The 23,201-nt window shown below is 39.7% G+C and overlaps 1 protein-coding gene across 1 annotated transcript in view; it reads right to left on the bottom strand.

Annotated features, from left to right (window-relative positions):
• The window catches only part of dapk1 (death-associated protein kinase 1), a 75,367-nt gene that overhangs the window by 23,276 nt on the left and 28,890 nt on the right, over window positions 1–23,201 (bottom strand). The window contains exons 4-12 of the mRNA XM_084360553.1: window positions 17,779–17,917; window positions 13,973–14,102; window positions 12,439–12,487; window positions 12,223–12,249; window positions 8,474–8,626; window positions 4,891–4,936; window positions 4,563–4,652; window positions 3,376–3,468; window positions 1,141–1,260 (exon numbers count right to left, since the gene is read on the bottom strand). Of these exons, the coding sequence (XP_084216679.1) occupies window positions 1,141–1,260; window positions 3,376–3,468; window positions 4,563–4,652; window positions 4,891–4,936; window positions 8,474–8,626; window positions 12,223–12,249; window positions 12,439–12,487; window positions 13,973–14,102; window positions 17,779–17,917 (847 nt within the window). The remainder of the gene's footprint in view (window positions 1–1,140; window positions 1,261–3,375; window positions 3,469–4,562; window positions 4,653–4,890; window positions 4,937–8,473; window positions 8,627–12,222; window positions 12,250–12,438; window positions 12,488–13,972; window positions 14,103–17,778; window positions 17,918–23,201) is intronic.

The following is a 23,201-nucleotide window of genomic DNA, read 5'->3' as shown; positions in this document are numbered from 1 at the left end:
GAATGAAGATGAGGTAGTTGTCAAGCCTGGATATGAAGCCAAGCATCAGGTTGTCATATGGAAAAAAAGAGAGACTATTTGTTTCTCGTCTGCACTCCTTATCTCATTTCGTCGTACAATATATGCATCTGTGGACCCTTTTAAGCTCTGCTTCGTTTCTTTTCTTTTTTCTCTAGATAAAAGCCTAAATACATGGAAATTGCCATTCTTGAACTTGTCAGTGCAGATCTTTAACATTCCTGTTTATGAAAACTCAGATTTATGATCTCTCCCTATTTAGCCCCGTCCTCCACATTAAACATCTATTTCTGTCTTCAATGTTTGTCTTTTTTTTGTCATTAGAGAGATAGATGGACATAGGTGTAAATGACTAATTGTTTCTTTCTGGCTGCTCAGAAATTTCTTCTGCTTAAAATGGTCATTGCCAAAAGTCTATTTTCATACAGTGTATAAACGAAATGGCTTCTTCACTAAACGTGTTGCTAAAGTTGTGAAGTCGGAACCAGCTCAGGTGAAAATTTGAGATTGGGAGACAATTTTTGTGTATAATTGGGAGCATGTTTAAATATATTAATATCTGTTTGGAGTTTTCTTTTGTTTTGTTTTGACTTTGGACAGGGAGGACCTTGTGTGTGGTGCACTAGTTGCAGCTTTAAATAAAACTGATCAAACAAAATCAAAACACATTGGCAGAAGAACAAACACCTCTTCAACTGAATCTCATGCACAACCAATACATGCAACAGCTCTCTGGAAAGACCAAAACACTGTTTTCCTGTTGTGAAACATTTAACAATGAAGCACCAAACGTACAGTCACAAGATTCACTAAATCCATTTCTTAATCTTGTGATCAGGAGCTTTCATTCAGTCTCTAAAAGAGGCAGTCATACTTGCTCCAGGCTACAGCATGTGGACACCCAGACAAAGACTCTTGACCAATCTGCCTCAGTGATGACACCGGAGCAGTCTGTGTGTGTGTGGGAAAGTGGACTGCACTGCATACTTTTATAGACATGGCCGTGGAGGTTTGGATTTATTAGAAAAATGGAGTCAGAGACATGTCACACTTTTAATGTTATATAAAAATATGTTTAAAAGAGCTTGAGTGTATGTGCAGTACAATGTCTGTGTTGGTCACCTTGTTGGGCTGGTTGACGTCATAACTGTTCAAGGAACCGAGCAGGTGCTGCAGACCGGGGACGTTGTCGTCGTTTATGGCGTGGATGATGGCCTTCATCACAAAAGAGTCTTCCTCATCCTAAATGGGTGGGAATGACAGTTACTCCTCTGCTGTTCACAGGATGATCTGATCTTGTGAACATTAATCCTGTGAATTCCTTCTGTCACATGCCCCCCTAAGTCTCTCTTTCATCTTTCTCTCACGCATGAACACACACAGAAACAAACAGACTTTTCTTTCGCATCTGGAGTTGAGGTTTAGAATATATCAAGACTTTTTTTCTTTTCTGTCTGTGACATGTGACCCAATAACCTTCAGCTGCACGGCGCAGAAATCAGCTGCCTGCGATGCTCTAGTGCACAAAGAGACGAGGATGAGAGAGGCAGGGAGGTGGGGAGGCGAGGGGAGAGAGGGAGGCGAGGCTGATGTGGCGTTTGTTCGGCCAAGCGTGACACTCCAGCTACATTCCTCAACATAACCTCCCTGCTGGGGAAGCCATGACTACACCAACACGAGCAGCAAAACGCCTGCTGGGGATTTACTTTCAACACAGTTGTATTTGGATTTTTACCTCCTTAAAAAATTGTGATTCATGTCACAGAATGTAGTTTTTTTTACTCATTACCTTGGTAAGCTGACTCTCCAAAAAAAAATTATTTTATTGGGACATCTTAAGCCATAGCTATCTGTGTTTCTCTCCGAGTTTCCCCTTACAATTAACATGTGTAGCAAGGATTAGCTGATTAAATGAGTGGTCGATTGACACAATTATATCAACCAGCAAGTGTCAGAACTGATTGCATGATTTATCAAACACAAATAGTTTCAACTCCTTTTCTATTTTACCTTTAATTCAGCCTGAATTAGTTAATCCACTAATCCACTCCAGTACAAGTATTTAGAGACAGAAAACACATGGTTTCTTAAAAACAAAGTTAAAATATTAAAACTGATGGCCATAACATAAAACTATAGTATGATTTTATCCCAGTAACTCCTGTGTTCTTATGTGAGTAAAATTGAGCTTCTCAGGAAAAGAAAACTTTGAAATGGGAATTTACAGCGATGAAAATTACTTCTGCAACCAGGGTCTCTATTTTGGCACATTTGAAAGACTAAACAATGAATCAAAAATAATTAACAGATTAAATCAGTCATGAAAATACTCATTAGTTTCAGCCTTACTGCTAATCCTTTCTCACCTCTCACACCCCTTTGACCGACTTACCTCCTCCCTCACAGAGAGCCTCTGACACAGAACACAAACAACTTCTACAGTAAGTTGAAATTTTACAGAGGGGTGGCTGCAGTAAAGCCCACCTCTGAGTCTTAAAGCAAAGCACTTAACCCTGGAACTGTGCAGCCAATAAAGATCTATTAGAAAGCTTGTACTGTAAACGTCAGCTGCTGCAGTTCTGCTTGTGGACTGCAGGGGCTGCAGCATCCTCAACATGTGTAGCTCTACCTGCCAGCTCACCTGTGACACAAGGAAGTCGCTGTGTAATCCTTTGATGAGGAAACAGACCTGGCCTTGGCCTGCTTGCAGTTCTTTGTGAATGATTAAGCCTCTCTCACTGAGGGTACAGTGTTTACATCTCACGGGCTTGTCGATATCAATAGACACAAATAACATAAAGGCTTACTTATGTATCACTAATTGGGAGCAAATTCATACGAACAGTTTCCTTCTCTGGAGGCACATTCCTGATAGCTCAACCTGGTGTTGAGGTTACACACACTGAAATTCCAACAATCCTACAAACATCTGACCCACTTGGGCGAAATGAGGAAGGATCAATTACATGTAGGAGCTCAAGATTCTCAGAGAGATTGTCGAGATAGAAATACCAGAGCTGTAACTAAGAGCTTGGGGTCCTAATACTAAAATGCACTTGAATAAAAGCAATCGGAAACTCATTAAGACGCCAGTCTCCTGTCAATAGGGTTTAGCTGGCTTGAATTAAAGACTGGATAGCACTGCTGAGACAAAAGCAACGGTTCTCTTGTGGATCGTTGACGTTTTACTCAAGTGCAATTTAAAGCCTTGATGGTGTTAATAGCTGCAAACCCAATCAACTAAATTAATCTGGATCAAGATCTTGGCTGTCCTGTGCTTTAATGTCTTTTTGCACTTGTTCAGACATTATGTCCGTCAGTCTAAACACAACACAGAAGCAAATCTCCAGGACTTACCAACGTGTCATCACTGCGTGCCACACTTATGTTGCTTCTGGACAGGAAGGAGCGGGACAGACGGTTGCATAAGGAGATAAGTCGGACGGATTGCTGGAAAAGAGAAGAATGGCGGTTCATGAATGAGTCGAACTAGAACAAGTTAATGCCAAGTCGTGTTAAGGGGATCATGAACAGGCAGGAAGGTGTAGACATAAAGCAGTTTTCTGCTCTATTTAAATACATGTCACTTATTTTACGCATTGAAATTCATTTCCTGATAACCCACTGTCCTTAATGCCTTTTAGGTGAGTTGATTCTAGACTTTTTTTCTACTCTGCGTTGGTAAAATGCAAGTTGAGATGAAAAAGGAAACAAAAATGAAAACACAAATACATATAAAAATGAAATTGCCTTGAAACACATTATGTTGACAAGTTCAAAAAGTGAAGACTTCAGTAAGGAACTGTGCAAGGGATCTCTGTGTTTTGTCAATATTTTTGGAGCTGATATTACTGTCACCTGTCCACTGCTTGTCCTTTTGTCAAATAAATGTAAAGAAGCAAATAAGTGAAGTTAAAAATATACCGATTTATACACAAAAAGGGCAATTAGGCTCACAAATGTTATTACAAAATGTCTCTACATTTTCTTGCTCTGTTGGACTTCAATCAACACAATCTGACTTGATTATAGCTGTTTTCTCTCATAGAAAATACATAGAAATATTTCATAATCTCACAAACTGTATTTACTGTACATACCTCGTCAGTTTTATATGTGGAAATAAATAAACCTCTAGTGAAATCAAGGCTACTGAAAAGCCAGAAGCTTCCAGTGTGCCAAACTCTTAGTGGCAGCCTGAGCAGATGACACAGACACGGCATGACAGCACCGCCAAACCACCACAGACAAACAATCACTGCATTTCTTGCAGGCTGGGAGCAGTGCTGGGTCAGCCGTGACGAACCAAAACAGACAAGGAGACGACCACTAAAGCAGCACTGGCAGTAAATCTGATGGTTATGGTGAGCCTGCAGCACTTGTGCCGACGTCTGAGGAGGATTTTTTGGCAAGAAGCTCTCAACGTGCAGTGTTTAGGGGATGTGATGAGTTACAGGGTAAGCTTAGTAGGAAATGTGCACTAATTTGTCCTTCCCGTGGCTTGAATTTTGATTATAGAGACAGTATCAAAGAAAGGCACTTACTTTCCATTTTCTTCGGGCTGCAAACTTCTTGAACTTTTCCATGTTGACAGCTGACTCCTTTCTGCTCAGGGCTTGTTGAGTGTCTTTTGGCTAATTTCACAAACACAACACATGTACCGATAAAGAAATCTTATTTATTTATTTTTTTATAGAGATTATTTTTGGCAAAGATAAATTAAGTACAAAATCAATTAGCTGAGGCTTGCCAACATTTAGTTTATAAACCCATACCATGTCAAATACCAGCTACTGCCGCAAAATCAAAAGGGAACATTTGAAATTTTACAGGAAATGTTTTATATAAAGTCTGTTAACAAAAGAGTCAAACCTTGATCCAGGGGTGCAGGAGGCTGTCCTGAATCGTCATTCTCTTTCTGTGGAGAGAAAATGTATAAAGATTAAAGAGAAATTTGAGTATTTTTAGGTTCAGTATTTAGCATTTCCAGAGTTGATGGCTAACAGGCTTATTCAGTGCTTTTCTAGTGTGATGCAGCATTTTAATGCTCAAAGCAACACAGAGATATGAGCAGACTTCACCTTTAACCGTATTATAAATTAATGTCAATTATTTCAATTTCAAAGAGAAGAAAATTTGCCCTCATCCATGGGTGATGTGTGGCTTAAAAATCCACTTCCAGGCACTCAAGTGGGAGGAGAAAAATAAATAAAGCTTTTAATAAATATGGGTTTGTAGATTATAAAAATACACCAGGAAGCATCTTGCGTTCCTCAAGGTGTCTTGACACACAATCATTATGTGTTGAAAACTAACTGGGGTTGGATTTTATATGCCACAACCCACGCATGGATGAGAGCAAATTTCTTTCTCTTTAAAATTATTGTTCTTCTTATCCCCTCCAAGAGCATGAGTGGTTGTAAGAGACACCACAAGCACTGCTATGTGCATTATATCTGCACATCTAGATGTGAGAGCTCATTGATAAAGGCAACTGTCTTCCTGACTGTGAGTCAGATACACTGATTGCTGTTAACAGTCCATAAAAGCCGTGGATAAATTGAACGAGGGATTACATTAACACAGACAGCAAACACAGCTGTGTGCAGATGGATTGAAGACAGTGTCACTCCCATTTAGCTGTAAGGACGTAATCATAATACAGTTGTGAGATACTAATATCACACCACGGTATAAAATTATGATTATCCACCTTAAGCCTTATAAGCATCAAGAATTATAGTAGTGTGACTCAAACACACCAGTAACTGGCTGTGGTGTGCAGCCCCCTTATTCGTTATAAAGAGGCCGCTGGGTCGACACAACAGATAGTGGAGGAAAAAAAAAAAAAAAAAAAATGCAGGGTCATCCAGCAAAAAATTTAAACCTATCTCAACATATGTTAAAGTGTTAAAGTGCCTGCTAAGCCATTAAACTCACAGACCTATGACTAGATTGTGTAAACAACAACACAGCGTACAGGGTTTTAAAATGTTCATTTTGACACTGTGTTATGAGGAAAATCTATAGAATATAAAGATAAAAGGACTGGTCAGTTAATGATATGGTTGATGACAGAAAATTAAATGGCAACTATTTTGGGAGTGGATTATTCATTTAGGTCATTTTTCAAGGAACTGACCAAAACATTCTCTTGTTCCTCCAAATGAGAGGATGTTCTGCCTTTATCAGTTTTCCAGCATTGTTAACTGATAATCTTTGGGTTTCAGACTGTTGGTTTTATTAGTCAGTTGCATCCTTGTGAATAGTATGGGTAATTTGCTGCATTTGTTCCCACCTCATCCTCATTCTTTGTTGATCTAAAACACATCATTTCCTCTCTGAAACTCTTTGTACTTCTCCTAAACATCACCTCAAGTACGGCTCTGAGACTAACTTGGGAACATCCATGGAAACAAAACAATATTTTCACGAGTAGGAAACGTAGTTAGAGAAGATGCTTTTTAAGACATAAAGTCAGGACTCGTACAGATTGTATTAATTTAACAGAATTAACAGTCTACTGCTCTGATATCAATAATTTATCATTTCCACCTGACATTCAATAAAAGTCAAACCATTCTTTAAGGGAACTGGTGTGGTTGAGAGTACAGATGTAACTTCCTTTAGTCCCTCACTGCCACATCCTGAATCACACCTGCTGTAAACTCACTATGAAAACAACAAGGCATTGTTTTCAACAAGCCAACATGACCTTTAGGGAAACTACTATGGTCCAGTACACATGACTTCCTCCCGTCACTACCGCATCCCTGTTTCTAACTGAGGCCACTACGTGCTCACACACACGGTTAAAATCAACGATTACAGATTGACATTCACAGTGACCATGCTGGTGACCATGCTGGTGCACTGCAGTGTCATGGTGAGCATTATTAAACAGTTACGTGCGTCTCCTTTAAGGGAGTCTTCATTAATCTTCCTGCCAGCCGAGTGGATCCATGCCTGCTCGCTATGTAGATCAATTAAAAGCCGTTCCATCTTGATGCACTCACTCTGGGATTTCTAAAAGCCCCATTACTTCAAGTTTGTAAAGTCAGTCTCCTCTTTCGCCCACTGTCAATTTATAGCAGCTCGTGCCTTTTCTCACTTTATCCTGTCTAAATGTAATCATCTCCACACCTGCAATTATTCAACCCCCTCACTCTCGCTCCATTGTTCTAAAGAAACAGAAGAAAGAATAAGAGTTTTGACGGCATGAACTGTCATTAAAGTGTAGCTGCAGCCATTCACTTGTTGCTAGAGAAACACTATAATAATTAAGAGACGTTCAAAGTTTACCATATCCTCTCTGGTGACAAAGGAGTTTGATTATAATGACTGCAGTGGGCCTATTCAATATTCTTGTCAGCGTTTAGACTTTTAAAAATTGTGACGAATACAAGAGAAAATATTTAGAATCATGTCTTTTATAGTAAATGACTGTAGATATTATTAAGCGATGGGGATACGATTAGGTATATTATATTACTATATTACTTCACACACGTAACATCTTTCAAACTCTCAAAAACAGAAACAGTACAGCCGCCTCTTTTGCTACAACTTGGGAGTTTCCGGTCCACACATGCAGAATACTCCCAACACTTGCTGGGCTATACGACGATGGGGATATGATGAAACATTTGATCAATTTTGCTATATTACATTTGAATTCAATCCATCAAACAGCTGCTGTCTTTTTAATTTAAAGAGCCCCATTGACACACTTTTTACAGATGTACTCATAAACATGAACTTCAAATTGTAATCCCCCCCCCCCAAAAGTCAAAAACTTGGAATAATCTGAATCTCTAATCTGAGAATCTGAGTACTTTACTCAGGGTTGAACTGACTGATTGGTTGTGTGTGTTACCAGTGCTCTGATGACTATCTTTGTAATCAAAAGTCAACAAATTGATTGTTTGCAAAGGTGATAAAGTCTTGATATTTTTTCAACGCAGTCATCAAGCAAAAATGCCAGATATTCTCTGGAGGATTGACTGGACAAAACAAGTGACTTGAAGACTTCAACTTGGACTGTGGGATATTCTGATGGACATATTTCACTATTTTTTACATTTCATCAACTTAATAAATCAAAGAAAAATAATCAACAAAATAATAAATCACAAAAACAATCATTAGTTGCATCCATAGTTTCACATAATAAGACCTACTGTATATTCACAGCACTGCAGAAAGGTCTGGCTGTATCGATTATCGTTCTGCTACGAGGGAAAAAATGCTCTGGACAATCACAATCACCTCAGGCGGGGCTAAAGTGAGGATGCAGCGATTAGTGCCCCAGCAAAATAGTGTCAGGGGGACTTGTTTTATACATAGGAAGGCGAAACCCTGTCATTTAACTTGATTGCTGCTGTTTTTTCCTATAGTGACAAGGATTACAGGTTACATCCCTGTCTCAAATATCAGGAAGCTGGATCATACGTACTTTGGGTCTTTGACAAGCAGCCTTGCTATGAAGTCTTTGGCCAGGACGCTGGTGTTGCTGAAGAACTCCTCGTCAAACGTGTAGTCCACGGCCGACACGTTAGCCAGAGTCTCCTGCTTGTTGTCACCCAGGAAGGGAGAGGCACCACTCAGACTGGATGATAGGAGAGAGGTTAACAATAAGGTTAGAGGTGTACACACTGACTGTCGATTAGAAAAGAGGTGAGGAAGACAATACAGTCACACACTTGGTTTGACTATATAATCATCAAAGAATTCACCAAAATCATTTGAATATCATGAATTTCTCTTTGACTGCATGTTAAGCTCCACATTTATGGTTTAAGCAACAACTTCAAAACCTCCAATCTAATCTACTTTAACAACACTGAAACGCTCTCATCAGCTAACTCGTCCCAGTGGTTTTTGTAATCAAAGGGAAAAGGGAAGACACTGGATTTCAGTTCAAACACTAACTCACCCGGCACTGATTAGCTTTGGCCCTCAAACCGAAACTGAGACCTCACTACTTGCTGATGCGGGGAATGTGATTACAGAGCCGTGTAGCAACTAATGGTGACTCATTAGTCAAGCCTTGCTATCAAACTGAAGTATTTGGTGTGCTAGTCAAACACCATCACAGGAAAGCCACCTGGACGGCTCTCAGATCCACTGAATGTGCGAGGGGTTTGAGTGGAGTGCAGCAATTCTAACGCACCTTCACACCTCTTAATTGAATGCACACATAAAAACAAGCAGATTAAGCGAGGAAATAATGTGCACAGCAGCATGAGACAAAAACACGTCTTAATAGACAACCCAAGACACACACACACACACGGCTGAGCGGTCACGCACGCTGAGGCTGTTCCTAGCCTTCACTTTTCTGCTGAAACCTCTCCAGCTCGTCAACACCAGCCGCTAATTAACATGCCAGCTGGGACAGACATGGAGGGTGTGCGGGTCAAGCTCAAGTTGAGTGGAAATGTATGAATTTATCGACTGTGTAAGGTGCAGCTGCTCGAAACAAAACAAGTACCAAGCCAGGCAGTAAAACCAGCAGGAAAGTGTTAAGTCAGGATTCTGGGGCAACATTTTATCCACTATATTCCAAAATGCTTCCCAAATGAGACTCAAAGAGGCAGTATGCACAATTTAATGCTGAATCACGCCCTTCTTAAAATCTACAACCCAAATTAAGGCTCCAGCAGAGCAGAAGGTCACACCACAGCTCGCTGATTCACCACATTTACCCAAATGATTTCAGGTCACATTATCTCAGACACGTGTAGTCTTTGAAATACTCAAATACGGAAACGGTACAGCAGCATCTTTTGCAACTACTTGGAGCTTCCTAATGGAGTTATTTGTGCAGCTCTTATCACAGTGTAACAATCAGGTCATCACTCATGCAGAATACTCCCATTAAGAGTTTGGAGATGCTCCTGAAATTCAGCCCAAATCGTTTATTCAATTATTCACAGCCAATTATTCCCCCCCTCATGTTGTTTTTCTCTTTCGCGATAGGAGATGAGCAGTGAGTGCACCTCACTTTTGCTCGGCTGTGATAATAGGCAGCGAACGATCTATTTTCTACCTTGCCATGCAGAGCTGTGACAGCTGTGTGGGTGGACAGCATGAACGAAGACTGTGTGTGCATGTGTACAGGGTGTATGTGTGCATACATACATGTTCATGAAATGTAGAGACAAAATAATGTATCATTGTATTACTCTTCTAAAATTAAGAGTGTAACGTTTGTAGCTCCTTATTATGTAAAAATTAGATAACATTTGTGTTGACATTTACCTTGAGTTTCCCTTTATTTACCTCACTGTGTTTTGATGAGAGCTCTCCACATGTTTGTGTGGGCAAATGCACCTAATGTGCAGTTTTGTGCACAATTTTTCTGTTTGGCCTTGTGTAGGTGTCTCTCTGAAGGATAAAGGTGTGTGGGAGCTCAGCTGGGTGTAAAGAGAGGAGGACAGCATCATCAAGAGCACAAAAGCAGTTAAGCTGTGGGTCGCCAAGGGCATGAACTTTTCTCTCGCTGTTGAATTAAACTGTGCTGACATGTCTGCCCATGGCTGCTTGAAGAACACTCACTGGTTCAATGAAAGCCCTTGGCTTTAGAAGATGAATTTTGTTATTTTATAGATCAATTGGTTAACTGTATTATGAGTAAATATGCCATACAGGTGAAACTTTCTGACGTCACATCTGTATAGTTTTGTAACGGCCTCTGAGATAGGCTGGCTGTCGCAGGTTACAGTGAGTTGTATCTATAGATTGTGATTCAAAGAGGGAACATCTTATCAGAGCTTCTGTTCTGAGGTCACATCACCCTCATTAAATGCCGACAAAAACAAAGAAGACTTACAAGACCTTGGAGTCCAGAGTCCAGAGTCAACTAGCTAATCTAGCCTAAGGCAGCCACGACATTGCCTTTTTAGAGCTTGTTTTTCTAGCTTTTTAATAAAACATTTACATTTTCTCCCATTTAATTACAAGAAGCACATTCTCAGCCATTAACAGTGAAAGAAGAAAACTATACTGTAAACTGCTGTTGAGTAGTTTAATCAATAATGATACGTCATAATGTATTTGATCTTCATATTTTGTATTGATGAATCTGCAATGTAGCAAAGGCTTTATATAAGAGATGCACCTATCGACCAGACAGGGATCGGATTTGGCTGGTTTTAGGCATGACCGGACATGACCGGACATGACCGGCAACTGGCCAGTCTGCCTGTCTCTGTGGGTGTGTGTGTTTCAACGCGGGTCCACACAGACACAGAGCGGAGGAGAGACAGGGACATTACTCGAGGTGATGGTCATGGACATGGTGTGTTGTTAGATAGATCTGTTGCGCCGGTCTTCCTTTGGAAAGTAAAACATTGTAGTCGAGGATTACAAACGCAAAATAACAAACAGAGGCTACCTTGTCTGAACTTAGTCCAAGATATTTGTTTACACTGCGTAAATGCTTATCAGGCGAAACTTAAATTCACTTTTCACCAACAGGTCACATAATAAAATAGCTTTCAACATGAAATTAATTTTCAGTTCAGGAAATTGCAATCGGTGCATCTCTACTTTAAAATAAATGAGTAGAGTAAAGTAACAGTGCACTTTTTCCTTCTGAAATATAGTGGAGTAGAAGTCTAAAGTAGCATTAAATGAGAATAATCAACTTCAGTACTAGATTATCAAAATTGTAATTAAGTATAGTACTTGTAAATGCACTGGTCTCAAGAGGAAGAAAAACAACATACTATTGTTCAAATAACTCAGTAACTATGCTCTGTAATGCAGTCAATATTGACTCATAGATTTTGGTTATTTAATAGGAAGTTAATTTCAGTCTAATCAGCAAAACAGGACCTCTTGAAATGAACCGAAACCCACAACATTCACGCAACTGCTGAAACAAATCCATGTTCAGATGCACTGAAAATGCTGTTTAAATATGCTCGACAGTCCCGGCTGCAGGCTGCTTCATTATTCACGACAAGCAGCATACACTTCAGCTGGTTTAACGACAGAGAGGTCAAAGAGCAGCCAGTAACCCCGACAAACATTCTGTCACGTCAGTGAGTGAAGACGCCCTGGGGGTTGCAAATAAATGCGAACACAAACATGATAGAGGCTGTTGTAAAAACCCTGCATTGACGCATGTTTCCTACATAAATGTTTTACATTTCACATAATTATCCATCAACACTGGTGGCATGTCAAGATACTTACAGGATGTAGGTTATCACACCGACGCTCCTGAGGAGAGGCAGAGAAAGAGGGGAGATTTTTAACACAAAACAATTCATCTCATCTCAAAACAGCTTGACAGCAGAGCATCATGCAAAACACAAGTTTATTTAACAGCAGCTGCTTTCAGAAATAAGAACAAACAGCATATGGAAGATCATGCTCAGTGATGGGCAGATAGAGTTTTTATTTACTCACCACATGTCTGCCTCCAAGCCCAAAGGTTCGTAGTTGACTACTTCTGGAGCTGTGAGGCAAATGCACAAAACAGAACATTATTACTATTCAGGTCAACACGCTAACAACACACACAGCACACCGACTTTCCCTTTCACTTCATTTTCTCTGATTATTTCTTTCCCTTACAAATCAATTTAATTATTTCTCTCCATGCAATGCCTTCTTGAGGAGTGTGTTATTGCAATCTGTTAGGTTCACAGATTTTTTTTGGTTTCTTTAGAGGTGTTGTTGTTGTACTGTATAAGCTACTGTTTTGTTTTTGTTTTTTTAAATCACACCTGCTAGGACTGTGATAATTTTTCTTCTTTTCTTGTCAGATGTGTGAATAATTAGCAGTGAATCAGTACATTCATTTTTAATCAAATTGAAACAAAACAGGTTTGGATGCAGCCACCCCTCAGATCAAACTGGACCCCCATATGAGGCATAAGTTTTATGTTAATAATAATACATTCTGTCACGCTTATTATTCTTTGTCTGACTTCTATTTATGGGATATTAAAGCGCCAACTGTTGAAAATACAATTCCCATAAGTTTGGGGGCTCAGGGGAATATAAACAGGAAGTATAATGCTGCAAAATATTTGTTTACATTTCAGCAAATTGGCACTATTAAAAGTCAGCTTAATTAGCTATTAGTGGTTCCTGTTTGCAGTGCAGACATGGATGTACAGACAAATATTAGAGGATTACAATGACACTGAAGAACACTTAAAAATATCATTTTTTTTTATTAATTTCTTAATTGATTCCTAAGTTAATTTGCAATGAACAGAGATAGTTATATCATCTATATCTAAACAAATGTGTATAATTGTTCATTTTGAGTTATGACTCAGAGAGGGAGTTTAATTTTGAAAAGCATATTTGACATGAATGAGGATTTATTTTCCTAATCCTTTAATTTCATTCACACCTGATGAATTTCAAAGTAGTTAGGCCGGTTTTCCAGCAACTATTCAAATCATGATTTCGGCTTTCTGCCACTTGATCTTTATTTAGACCATTTGCTCGCTGCCACCCCGCTGAACTGGGAACAGACTCTGGTTTTGGCCTGGATGATGCTGGTAGTGGGCACTGGCGTTGGGCCGAGGGGGACTGGGAGTGTTGGCAGCTGCCCCGGGCAAAGGGGTAGATGAGGGGAGATGGGACAGAGCCAGAGATGTGTCTACGAGTGTGTGAGTGTGTTTGTGTTGGCAAAAAGGAGCAGTTCTGATAATCTCCAGTCTATTATCAGGTTTCTCTCACTTAGTCCCTATGGCACAGTTGGCACCTGCTCTCACAATACGCAACCCCTGGGATAAAGCCAGGAAAACAGGGCGGTGTAGTGAATGTTTGCTTATGTGTGTTATGCACATTAGAGAGATATTTGTGCAAACTCATTGGAGCAGAATGTGTTCAACAAAACACCAAACTATATGCAAAACAAGAAAATCAGGAAGGACAAAGAGCGTGCTTTTTCAAAAACACACAAAGACAAAGAGATACTGACCAACAAATTCTGGAGTCCCAAAAATGTTTTTAAAATCATTGCCAAAATCAATCTTGTGGGCCAGGCCAAAGTCAATGATCTTGATGCGAGGGTGAGGCACAGAGCGGTTCAGCAGCATGATGTTCTCCGGCTGGAAAGAATAAAAAGACAGACAGTTAAAAAAGTAAGAAGGAAAGAGGAGATAGATAAGACAGACAGAGGCAGGGAGAGGTCGAGTGACAACCTTTTTATACAGCATCGCGATTTAAACACGCAGTATAAGATGCTCAGAGAGAAATGAATAGAAGAATATTGAAAAAATGTACCCTAAATAATCTGTGTATGACTCAAACTAAGTGTAAACAACAGAGCGAGCAGTATAGTCAGACACAAAACCAGGAACAGGCTGGCAGGAAGGAGGCTCATCAGCCATGGAAATCCCATGCAAAACACGAGTAAAAACCTCTCGAGGAAGTGGGAGAGAGGAAAGGACGGCGAAGATGCGCTTTAAGCAAAGCCAAACAACAGAAACCGGACATTCCTAAGGACACAATGCCTCTTTTAGACGAAGCCATCTTCCCTCCAAACCTCATCCTTTCAGCCTGACTACGACTTGAGCTAGAGGATTTAGTCTGAGAGGGAACAGGAGCAGATTGGCTGTGGGCAGCAACAGGAGGAGCTGAGAAAATACCATCAAACTCCAGCTCAGCTCAGTGGTTTTGCTCCCTGCTTTGTAAACATTCATACGCTTAAGTTAATACAGGAATGAAAGAGCCTGGTATCAAATGTAGGATACAAACAGTCTGAGTTCCCCGTCTGCTAAATAGAAACACCTTAAACCCAGAGGTGAAATGTAGCTAGGTACATCATTTTTCATGCGCGAACAATTCATGGTTCCAGCTTCAGAAACGTGAAGATTTGCGGCTTTTCTTTTAATTACTTTAATCATTTTAAATAATTTGTAATAATTGTATGCTTTTTACTGTTCTTTGGATGTTTTTCATAATTCACTCCACCTCAACCAACTACAATAGTAAGTTTCTGCTTTTACATTACAATAGTAATGATTTAATAATATAATACACAATAGCATTACAGTGACAGGGCACATTTTCCTGGGTAAAATTCTCAGTGCAGGACTTTTAACTGTAACAGTACTTTTACTTAATCAAAAGATCTGGATACTTCTCCCACCACTGCTTAATGCATAAGCAAAGTAGGAATTTCACCAAAGCACTATGGCCACTTTTACGGCAGGCAATTAGCAGAAACATGTATCCCCAGAGATTTCTCCATGACATAATGAAAGTCACAAGGATTAGAGCATAAATCAGTATTAATAAACAATGAAGTTTGGGCGATATTTACAGACTGGGTCTTTCTAACTGTTTTCCATTAAAGAAGAGCTGACTTTAAATCATTTTGGTCCTTCAGTTCAGATACAAATTGCATATAAGATGACTGGCGATGAGTCAGACATCATTAGTCTCCTGGCCAACATATTAGGCTCTTGAGTATAATAAGCACATTGATTGGCAATATTACTGTCTGTGCGAAATTGATTTGACTCTAAAAAGAAAATAATTTGCTGAAAACTGCCTTGTTCAGTCAGGCAATTACTTTCTAAATGGTGTAACGGCAGTTTAAAGCGGTTAGAGAGAACATCTGGGGTGCTTTAATTTCTGTCCCTGAATCTACTCCTGCTGTCATTGTATTATTATGGCTCCACAATATCCACATGAAAAAGCTATATAAATAGCCTTGAACTAAACCTGACAACATGTCTTTTAAATGATGCCAAACACAAGAAAAAATATGTTAACAAAGACGAGACGCTATCAAGAATATAGGCAAAGATAGCAAATGAAGACAATGAACCTCTACCCTTTTGAGTTGAATACTGCGGTACTGTAAATTCATTCAACTAAACCAGTGAAGCCTTAATCTGAGTCACTGCTAGACAGTGAATAACAGCAGCTAATATCCAAAGCGGAGGCTGCAGTGTGTGGTAAAAGCTGCAGCATTGATCAGAAGTGGCTGGCTGGGCGCAGAGGTTATTATTTTCTGCAAACCTGGAGGCTTAATGTCCTGAGCTCTGATGTATGACTGTTCAGTAAGATTGTTCTGTAAGTGGCGGAGTCGGTCTGGACCGTTTCTTCTGAAGACGCCATGCGTGCAGCCGTAAGTGGACAACTGATCAATGATATTGATTGAGATTTAAGTAAACAACTATTAAAACAATACACCAGAGGAAGTCAAATGTCCAAAAACCTCACGTATAGAGTGTCTGTGCTGGTGTGCTGTGAGTACACCATGACCTTTACTCATTTCTCCCTCCAGAGTTTTAAACTACACGCACATGCCATGATTAAAAGGTAGAGAATTAAAAAATAAGCCAAAACAAATTTGTCAAGATAATTATCCTCAAATATAAAAACACAGAGAGAGAAACTGATGGAAAAGGAGAGGTCCAAAAGAGGCGAGTCGATGGAAAAAAAAAGGAATCACATATTCATATAATGTTCAAATCGAGGTCTCCAGTGAGCTGGCATTCAGGATAATGAATGTGAACTACTCCGGGGCTGTACAACAGGCAACACTTTACTGTGACCTCTGATAAGAGGGAAATATTTGGGGCTTTTGTCCAGCAAATGTGCAGGAGGAGTCTTTTCAAAGAAAATACCCAGCTGTGTTTTCTAAACCTAACATGACCTTGAGCAAAGTGCTGTTTTCATCTTCTGTGTCCAAAGTGTTTTCATGGATATCTCACAATCATCACAAGAGTGCATCCCTTCTGTTCATAATTTCTGTTTTGGTTCTCATTTTGAGGACATCGTCGAAACTCATCACTTGAAAAGTCTCATTTGCATTTGTTGGAACTGGCGGAGGGTCTATGAAGGACACGCGTGACTTTTTGTGTCGATGTACAACGCTTAATTATTTTGCATGAACACACAGTGACGCAACAGATGTCAATCAAACTTTGACCATGGGATGCCACTGTCAATGAAACTGAATGTGAAACGAGTCAAGACTTCTATTCTAAGATCTCCTGCATTAGCAAATTCTTTCAATGTTTAAACAGCTCTGAGTAGTTTTTTTCATTTTCATTGGGAATTACAAAGCTGAAATTTTGACAGGTCACAGCAGGAACAGGTTAATGATGGCTGAATTCCAGTTAGCTGCTTCAGTTTCAGGGTCCTGCTATCGTGCATGCTGACACACTGTCGCATTGTCATGTTTTACTGGGGAACTCAGAGAACGTCACTACTATGAGAGGCCAAAAATGCATTTTTCCGACAGTACGGTCTCCAACAGCACACTTAAAATCAAATGGATTTCACACGCGTACTGTCTTTTAAGCATATGCTCAATGGGCTGCAACTAACACAGTTTTCATTATTAACTAATCTGCTGAGCGTTTTTTAAACCCAAGGGAGCATCTCCAAATTCCTTGTTTCACCATCAGTCCAGAACAGCAAAGTATTCAGTTTACTATCATATCTACACTCATCAAAGGCAGGAAAAGTGGCAAATCCTCACATTTGAGAAGCTGGAACATGAGAATGTTTGGAGATTTTGCTTAATAAAATCTCAGTTGATTAATCAAAAAATCAAATACTTGTTTCAGTTCTGAAGCTCTTCAAACTCATTTTTCAATGTCAATGTACTTCATCCTCAAAATCCTTGTAGCACTAATATAATATAGAATTGGGACACAGTGTAGGTGTAAACTACGATATCAGTGTATTCAATACAAGCTGACAAAACGGACAATATGTCGAAAAAGTTGAACAAACTCCTGTTATCTTCAGTTGCAGCAGTACCTTAAGGTCAAAGTGAGCGATTTGTTTGCAGTGCAGGTAGAAGACTCCGTCCAGGATCTGCTTGAGGAACTGAGTGGCTTCTTCCTCGCTCAGCGACTCCTTCTCTGCCAGGAAGTCGAAGAGCTCACCGCCGGCCACACTGGACGAGGAGAGGGAGAGAGAGAGAGAGAGAGAGAAAGAGGGAGAGAATTAAAATGCGAGATTTCTCAGATCAGAGCCAGCTACAAATCCCTGCTTAGCAGAGCTGAGCTGATGTAATCTAATCATCCCGGTGCATTAGAGCGCGACCAATTTACACATCCAGAGCGCATTTTAACCAGCGCTGTTTAAATAATGAAAACTCTTCATTAAAAACAAAGAAGGATATGTAAAAATGAATATGCCCCTAAGTTTCAGCTAAGATTGTTTTATTGGAACATTTAAAGTTTGTTTTAGTCGCTGCACTAATATGTTATCTTAAAATGATTAAAAAGACTGCACAAAGATGACAATCAGGGGAAAGATGACATTAACAGGAGAAAGAAAGGAAACGTTAACTGAATCATGAAAAACATTTACTTGTTTATCAAATCAAACAGTGTCTAAATGAAGCTTATAACGACACACAGATAGCAAAAAAAATGTTAATTCAGTTCTTGGTGTCATGGCTATTTTCTCCTATCAGGGTTTAATTAAACTGCTTCTCACAAAAATCCACTTTTTAAGCCCATTAATATCAGTATCAGTGCTTGCTCATCACTGCCAAGACATAACCCACCATTTTATCTATCGAAATTTATGAAGGTCTGTTCGTGTCAATTTCAGATCAGAAGTAAAGATCTTTCAATAAAACCAGAGCATGATTAAGCATTTAGCACTCACACATGTGAGTGAAGACCTGCAGGGAGGGAACGTGAGACAGAGAAAGCAGAAGAAGAGTAAAACGTGCAGATAATTGTAATTACAGCCATGCTTATCCAGTCGTCAAGCGTTCACTCAGCCAAACACACATCAAAACACGTGTTTGTCTTACAGTATACAGTATGTGAAGAATTAGTCAGTTAAATTAAGAATTACTTTTTAATTTAAGCAGCCGATTCTCCATATTTCAGTGAAGGTTTATTCAACCATTGCTACCATTTAATGATTTGCATTATATAAAATGTAACTTAATTTTTTTAGATAAGAAAATGTTTTCACATTGCTGTACAAAAATTAGCATCCATTAATGCTTTTGCTAATCTATCTGCAGGGATAGAACACACACACACACACACACACACACACACACACACACACACACACACACACACACACACACACACACACACACACACACACAGAAACAGACAGACACACACACACACACACACACACACACACACACGCCCTTCAGGGAGGAAACACCAAACCAGCTGCACAGCTGGGAACTCCACCCCTCCTCCCACCAAACACCCACTCTACAGTATATCTCTGATGTTTACTTCATCATCTGCTTCAGTGGTTAACAGGGTGTAAACGCACACTCTCTGACAGGAAAGACGGTTTCTGCCCCGAACATGCCACCTCTGCCTCTTTTAGCACTGGTTGTTCAATGTGTTATGCCAAAGGAGAGTCGCTGTCACTGTTTATTTACCCAGAGTGCAGGAGGAGGAGAGGATGTGGAGGACAAAGGGGCACAACATGAAGCCTAATATTTTTAGCGTTCACATGTTACTTGTTGTTTTACCTGCCCTGGGCTGTAAAAAAAAACTAACACACAGTATCCTGTCATCCTACCAGCTTTGAATGCTAATTGTGATGTGCGTAGAACCATGAACGTTATTCTGGTATTATCATTGTGCAAATGAATTAAAATGATTCACTTTTCAAGCAGGCAAACCTTTATCCTCTCCTCCAATAGATTACCTTTGTTAAAAATACTACAAGTAACCTTTAACTGGTTATTAAACAGTAAATATAATGTAATATAAAAACATAATACTGATGCCTCTATGTGACCTACATATGCAAACAGGAACATGAGTGAGAAGATTGGCTATTTCTTTTCTGTTCTTATTGCCTGTCACCGGGTCCGATTTCGATTCACGCATGTTGAAACGCATGTTCACAAAATGAAAACTATCACATAGTTACACAGTGATGAGGATTAACTGAGGAATCTCACAGCCTGCAGAAAGCAGCTGCTCTGTAGTCTAGTGGTATGGTCCGACACTAAAACAATGTTCTTTCTGTTCCTTTGTGTGTGTGTGTGTGTGTGTGTGTGTGGCAGAATCAATAAAGAAATGAAAGTTCCTTGTAGTAGCTTTAAATAAACTCCTCGATACTAATTCTCACAGCATTGGCACTTTGTAAGCTGTAGTGTCACACCCTGTCACAACTCTCAGTCAAGTCCATTACAAGACCCCAAAGCTAGAAAAATCAGGTTAATCAATTTCTCAAAATTGTCCTCTTTTGTGCGCCAGAAGACACAGAGCATTAGTGATATAAGCTTGGCTTCATCACTGAGTCATCAGCTGCTTGCTGAAATAGGATCAACAAAACACGATCTCCTTAATTCATAAACCACGATTTTAAGCCATTAATAGTACACGGGGGGTGCCACAGTGGGGGGTACATGCAATTACAGACAGGGTGGTCCAGCCAAAAAGTCAGTTCTGGTTCTACACAGAACTGCACTGGACAGTCAAATATGTAAGCAACCATACCAGTTTGAAGGACTTGTAGCATCAAGGGAGCAGAGACAATAAAGGCTGTTGTGACAACTTCACATAGTTATACAATCAAACAAGGCAATTGAGGAAGTATGGACTTCTAAGTAGTGTCTTGAGACTATACGTCCTGGTTCATATTTCATCTTCTATCAGTATCCCTTACCAACATGCCCACGCAAACGAGCGTGACTGACAACAATGACAAACATCTTGTCATACGAGTTCCTTAGATACAAATCTTATCAAATGGTTGTCATGTGGCTCAGAGTGCATATTTCAGGGACTGCTTGACCCAGATACGTTTGAGAATTAATGAGTGAATAGCAATAAATAAATAAAATAATAAATAATAAGATTAAAGTAATAAATCACCATGACACACCGGTCAAGAAAATAAAAAGTCATGTCTCCATAGCCCAGAACAGAAGCCGTGATATTATATTATAGATATCATAAATGCCAACACTATATTTAACCCCTCACCTTTAAGATTATTTGCCTTAACTTTGGACATGTAGCAATCAAAGCTTTATGACAGTCCTGTGCTAGAGTATGAACCACTATATGAGGCCCAGTTTCCCTTGTCACCAAACAGCTCAGGGAGTGTAAGAGAAAGGGAGTCTTGTAATAAGTTAATTACACAAAACCCTTTATTTAAATTTAACTTGACACAATTTAATAATGCAGTGTGGAAGTGAGCATGATATGTGAGAACAAAGCTTGAATGTGTGAGGTACAGTATGTGCAGCTGTGGAGGTGTTGCATGGAGCCAAACTAAGCCAAGCAACATACACGATGGATGCTAGCTGGACAAGAGGGAGAGTTAATGGGCCAGACTTATACAGGCTTTATGGTCCATGCAGATCACTGATGACCCTAGTGAGACGTTTGAGTCTGACCATCCCAACACTAAAATACAGCCGTAATAACTGAGACCAATCCACCCAGAAATCTTTTAGGAAATCTGGACGGCAAAAAAACCTGTGAAATGCGATTTTTTGCAAATCATCAAAACATGTGATTCAAGTTGGACTTCCACTGATGCGTCTCAGTCTGGTTGCCCTGGAGGTTCAAATTGGATTTCAAAGTGTCTTTTGTGTCACTCGCAGCACAACACACAATGACACTGTCAAATTCAGAAAGACGAATGTGCATCAGAGCAGCTGAGCAGAATCCATGCTGCTACGAGCAGGACGGTCCTGACAACACAGAGAACAACAGTCTGTGGAGTCACACTGAAATACATCGCGCCGCAACTTGACAGCGTGACTGTTTGGAAGAGCGAGATGGTCGATCATGCTTCATAGCTGGAAAGCCACATCACCAGCGCACGGAGTTACTGATGCCTACGTTGTTACTATAGCAACCCATGCAGATATGTCGGTGATGTCTGGACCCAAAAAATCGGTGCACATAACACTGTTATGAATTAATGAGCTTTGTTTGTATTCAGTAGCTACATTACTTCTGAGAAATTGTTACAGACCTGGGATATACAACAGTGGTGTTGCACTCAGAAACTGTGGGGGGCGCCAAATCACAGAAAATGCCAATTTCTACATAATGTTGCTTTTAGGACAACTCTGACACAAAACCTTTAACAGAAGGTCACAAATCACAATCACAATCAAATAACTTACGAAAGAGATAGAAAGTGTTCGATGCTCTGTGAAGTGAAAGCTTTCTTGTTCCCGTTGACCTTTATTGTTGGGAGAAGTGACTCAGCATACTTGCTCTTTCCAGCACCTATTGGTTTTAATGCCTTTGCTTTAAATGGACCTCAGTGGTAATTGGAATTTTCTCAGCCACATTTTCCCAAACCTGTGAACTGGCGACCTTCACAAGTCCACTTCTACATCTACAGAGATCAACTCAAAGGAAAAGATAATCGATGGATTCTCCCTAATGGGATGAATGATACAGTTTCAGCCGAGGACTTACCAGACACTGTCTGCTCTTAAGCAACTGTGTTCAAATGGATTAATTTACATATGTCACAGTAGTTTTGAGATTCATACAAGATATGTTGTTATGTACAGTACGTATCATATAATTCATGGATAATGTACAGTTAATTGCACCACAAAAACACAGTATTCTCCTTTCTTACTGTCCCTAATCAGACAGTATTGAGGTGCATTGGGCATGATTGCAAATCGAATGCGCTATGGTTGAACTGTACATGTGGTTGTTGATGCACTGGACCATTTTTATATCCTTGCAGAAGCTATCCGAATCTCAGGAGCGCCACTTTAAACTTTAAAATAACTGGTAACTGCAGGGTTTATTATATGGAAATGGGAGCAGTTTTTCATGTTTTTAGAGTTTGAAAGTAAAACTTAACAGCCCAGAAATGTGCATTTATCTAATGAGAAGCAGGAAGGGTTCGGGTTGATGTCTCTTGGAACAACTCCACTTGTTCTGAGCTTTGGGAATGAGGAAAGATTAGAACAATTTCTGCATATATTTGAGAGAAAGAAAACAAGTTCATAGATGGGCTTATGGACAGCTTGTTTTAATGGGCACACGCTTTGAAACGATGCTGCAGTGCTGTATAGCCATCTATCCAGCACCTATTTGAATGTAAATATAAATTCTGTGTTGTCTATTTTAACGGTTTAATAATGAGAAAAAAACACATTTTTGGACTACTCTGTGAAAAGCATTTGGTATTCACTTAAGTTTGCATAGTGATTCTGACAATAACACTTCTCTTAAAAAGCATTTAAT

This window comes from Pagrus pagrus, assembly GCF_965226575.1.
Source record: "Pagrus pagrus genome assembly, chromosome: 8".
NCBI classification, from domain to species: Eukaryota; Metazoa; Chordata; class Actinopteri; order Spariformes; family Sparidae; genus Pagrus; species Pagrus pagrus.
This window is presented reverse-complemented; position numbering and strand designations above follow the sequence as displayed.